The 3350-nt window shown below is 32.6% G+C and overlaps 1 protein-coding gene across 1 annotated transcript in view; it reads right to left on the bottom strand.

The window, feature by feature from the left end:
• Nucleotides 1–2401, bottom strand: part of LOC107575898 (ceramide synthase 2-like) — a gene marked incomplete at its 5' end in the record, with an annotated part of 7895 nt that extends 5494 nt beyond the window's left edge. The window contains 3 exons of the mRNA XM_016262214.1: nt 611–703; nt 2193–2243; nt 2344–2401. Coding sequence (XP_016117700.1) covers nt 611–703; nt 2193–2243; nt 2344–2401 — 202 coding nt within the window. The remainder of the gene's footprint in view (nt 1–610; nt 704–2192; nt 2244–2343) is intronic.
• Between the last annotated feature and the right edge of the window lie 949 nt (nt 2402–3350).

The following is a 3350-nucleotide window of genomic DNA, read 5'->3' as shown; positions in this document are numbered from 1 at the left end:
ATAGATAGACAGATAGACAGACAGACAGACAGATAGACATATATAGATAGACAGATATAGTTCTACTTAACTTTTCTGTTTTACCTTTAGTTATTTAGTACATCAACGTATAATGAATTAAAAATGAACTGAAATAAAATGTTTTTTTTGTAGTTACTATAATAATCCTATAATTATTACTATTACTATAACTAACTAAATATAGCTTCAAAACATACAAACTGTGGATATTTCAGCTGGAAAAATTACACGCACTTTTTCATTGTTACAAATTCAACAACCAATATTCACCTTTCAAAGTGTATTTGTATATGATTTCACTTTATACCGTTGCGTCCACAAAGTCAGTGGCTCAGATTCATGCGTTTAAATCTATTCCTCAGTCTGACACCAGAGACTTGCAGAAGGAAACAACAGTTTCAGTTACTTTAGTTTACTTCTTACATAATCTAAACATCTGTCTTCAAGACCACCGCAAAAACAAAACAGCCTGCAGTGATTCCCAGCATTAGCTGCTGCGTTGAATACTGCGCTGCTCATAAAAGAAAGTCTGATTCATTGAGATGCGAAGGTGAGGTTTGCAGTGTGATGATGATTAATCACGACTTACTTTACGCTTGACATCCGACGCCAGGCTGAAGAGAAGAGAGGTGTAGAAACCCAGCTCCAGCATGTAGTACCAGTACTGAGACGACAGGAGAGTCTGAGAGACAGAGAGAACGTTCACTCGAATGATGTACAGTATAAACTAGCCACATCTGATTACGTACGAACAGACTTTATTGTTATTACTTGATCGTTATGCAGATCACATTTCTTGAGTAGAAGTGAGCAATATGACCAAAATCTTTATCAAAGAATGAGTCATTTATATCATGTTTACGGTATCATTTATTATGTTATTTTGCTGGAAATTCACCTCATAAATATTCTATATATTACGTAACCATGTGATAAGGATTTTTGTAATTATCACATCAACTAAATGCTTACATATGGGTTTAAATTCTACAAAAGAAAGGTACCATCTGATGTTATTATTTGCCTTGTGAGAAAGTCTGCTTTGAACGTGCACTTTTAAAAAGTATGTTTTCTTAAAAGTATATTTCTTCATATGCATGCCTTTTAAACATTAAACATCAGAAATCAGTTTTTTTTTAGAATGACAAAGTGTATAAGTGTGCTCAACAGCACTGAATGTGCATTTGTACTGTACTTCAAATCTGAAAAGCATATTTTGTAAAAAAATAAAAAAATACTCGCAGATGATATAGTATTAATAAAATAAAAGGCCACTTAAGTGCACTTAAAGAGAGACACTTTCATGACTATCTCTTAACACACTTTTAAAAAGTGCACTTTGTAATAATGCCAGTTTCATTTAAAGTATATTTTTAAATCATTGTTTTATTAATCTTTTGTCATGTTTTAAAGAAGTACACTTATTTTGATGTGTTCACTAACATACTAAAGCACATGTAAAGTACAGTGCTTGATTATATTTATACTTTTAGTGTTATTCAATATTACGTTTTAAGTAAATATATTTTAAACTGCAACTTCATCATTATAAATGTGTAATTACAAATGTATTTAAATACTTGTATTTTAATGCCATTAAAGTATATTTTAGTTGATCATAAATGCTTGTCAGTACATTCAGCAGGAACACTTTAACCATATTTAAAAGACAATAGAATTATGAAATTACATATAAAGATGTACTGAAGTCCTACTTAAGTGGGTAAAAAACCACTCCTTAGTTTGACTAATTGCATTTAATAAACTATAATGCATCAAATTGCAAATAACATGCAATTAAGTGTCTGAAAACATCACATTCAGTTCACACTTAAGTATGTTCTTTTAAAGTACATTGTTTCCTAAATAATTACTCTTTATTTAAAGTATGCTAAAGTGTACTTAATTTTCACAAGGGATTCTCATGTTGAACTTTATATGGGCACAAACAAAAATACCACATTATTCATAACAAATGAACGACACACCTGAAATCAGCGCAACATCAGCTCTATTTAATGTTAGTTGGTTATGGAAATGCTTAATTCGTATGCACTAAATTTGTAGTACGTGCAGCATGCTTCAAAATTGTTGTACAGTTACTAAAGTATACCGCATTTGCTGGAAATGACAAAAGAGCAGCTCGGCATGAGGCCATGTGTTTAACTCACCAGAGTGGGGAAGCCTTTCCACATCTCCTCGAGATCATACAACCAGGGCTTCTAGAGAAAGAGACGGACATGGCGGATTGTGTTAAGCATTAAATCAGCACAGGAAATAAAACCAGAGAGTTAAAACAGGCTGAAACGGCAAATGACTTACATCTATTAGTGCAGCAAGACCACCGATGAAGGCGAGAAGATAAAAGGCGAATCTCCAGCTACAAAAGAGCAAAGGTGGTTAGTTAAGTGTTAGATGCGTAACTAAACCGCTATGAATAAACAGCTTTATTTTCCATGTTTATATATGTTTTTTCCAAGTAACATACAAATATTTCATTATATCTGTGATGCACCAAATTTCAACAAAAAAAAACATCTTCGTCTGAAAATTAATTTTCGGTTTTAGCCAAAATAGTTCCGGAGGGCCAAAATCATTGACCAGAGCAATGATGTTTAATTAGCATTTCTCTGATGCCACATTTTGACTGTGTCAGAGACTAATTCATGCACACAACGTGGATAAACTTTTTTAATCAATCTTCATTTGGATGAACGGAGATCTTTTCCGTTGATCTGTGAGCAAAAATTCACGAAACTTTATTTTTAGTGCGTGCCATCCAATAATCACAATAAGCTTTGTTATTTTTGATATGAAACAAAGTCTGATCTTTCATATTCTGTCAATTGTATCATGAAATACAATCAATATATGTTGTTTTGACACTCTTTAATGTTGTGACAAATGGCTGTAGCTGCACCGATCACCTCTTCCTCTTTACTACTAGTTATAGCATGAAAAACACATGAATGAACATCAAAGGTGTGGAAAGAAACAGAACAATTTATTGAAATGAATCACGTCTCGTGTAATCGATCAATCATAGAGACATCAGTAAAACAGCTTGTAAACAATGATGTCATGTAACGTCACATTTACCTCAGGAAAGACATTCAATGTTCATGAAATCATTAGTGAGCTTGAAAAAACGAAGACATAAATATTTGCAATATATTACATATTCATTATATATTTACTAGTGCTGTCAAATCGATTACTTGCATCCAAAATAAAGGTTAGCGTTTACATAATATGTGTGTGTATTGTATATATTTATTATGCATACATGTGACTCTGCAGCACAAAAGCAGTGTTGAGTCGCTGGGGGA

The sequence above is a fragment of the Sinocyclocheilus grahami genome, unplaced genomic scaffold (assembly GCF_001515645.1).
Source record: "Sinocyclocheilus grahami isolate Dianchi unplaced genomic scaffold, SAMN03320097.WGS_v1.1 scaffold2989.1, whole genome shotgun sequence".
NCBI lineage: Eukaryota > Metazoa > Chordata > Actinopteri > Cypriniformes > Cyprinidae > Sinocyclocheilus > Sinocyclocheilus grahami.
Note: the sequence above shows the minus strand (reverse complement) of the source record. Positions and strands in the feature narration are given on the sequence as shown.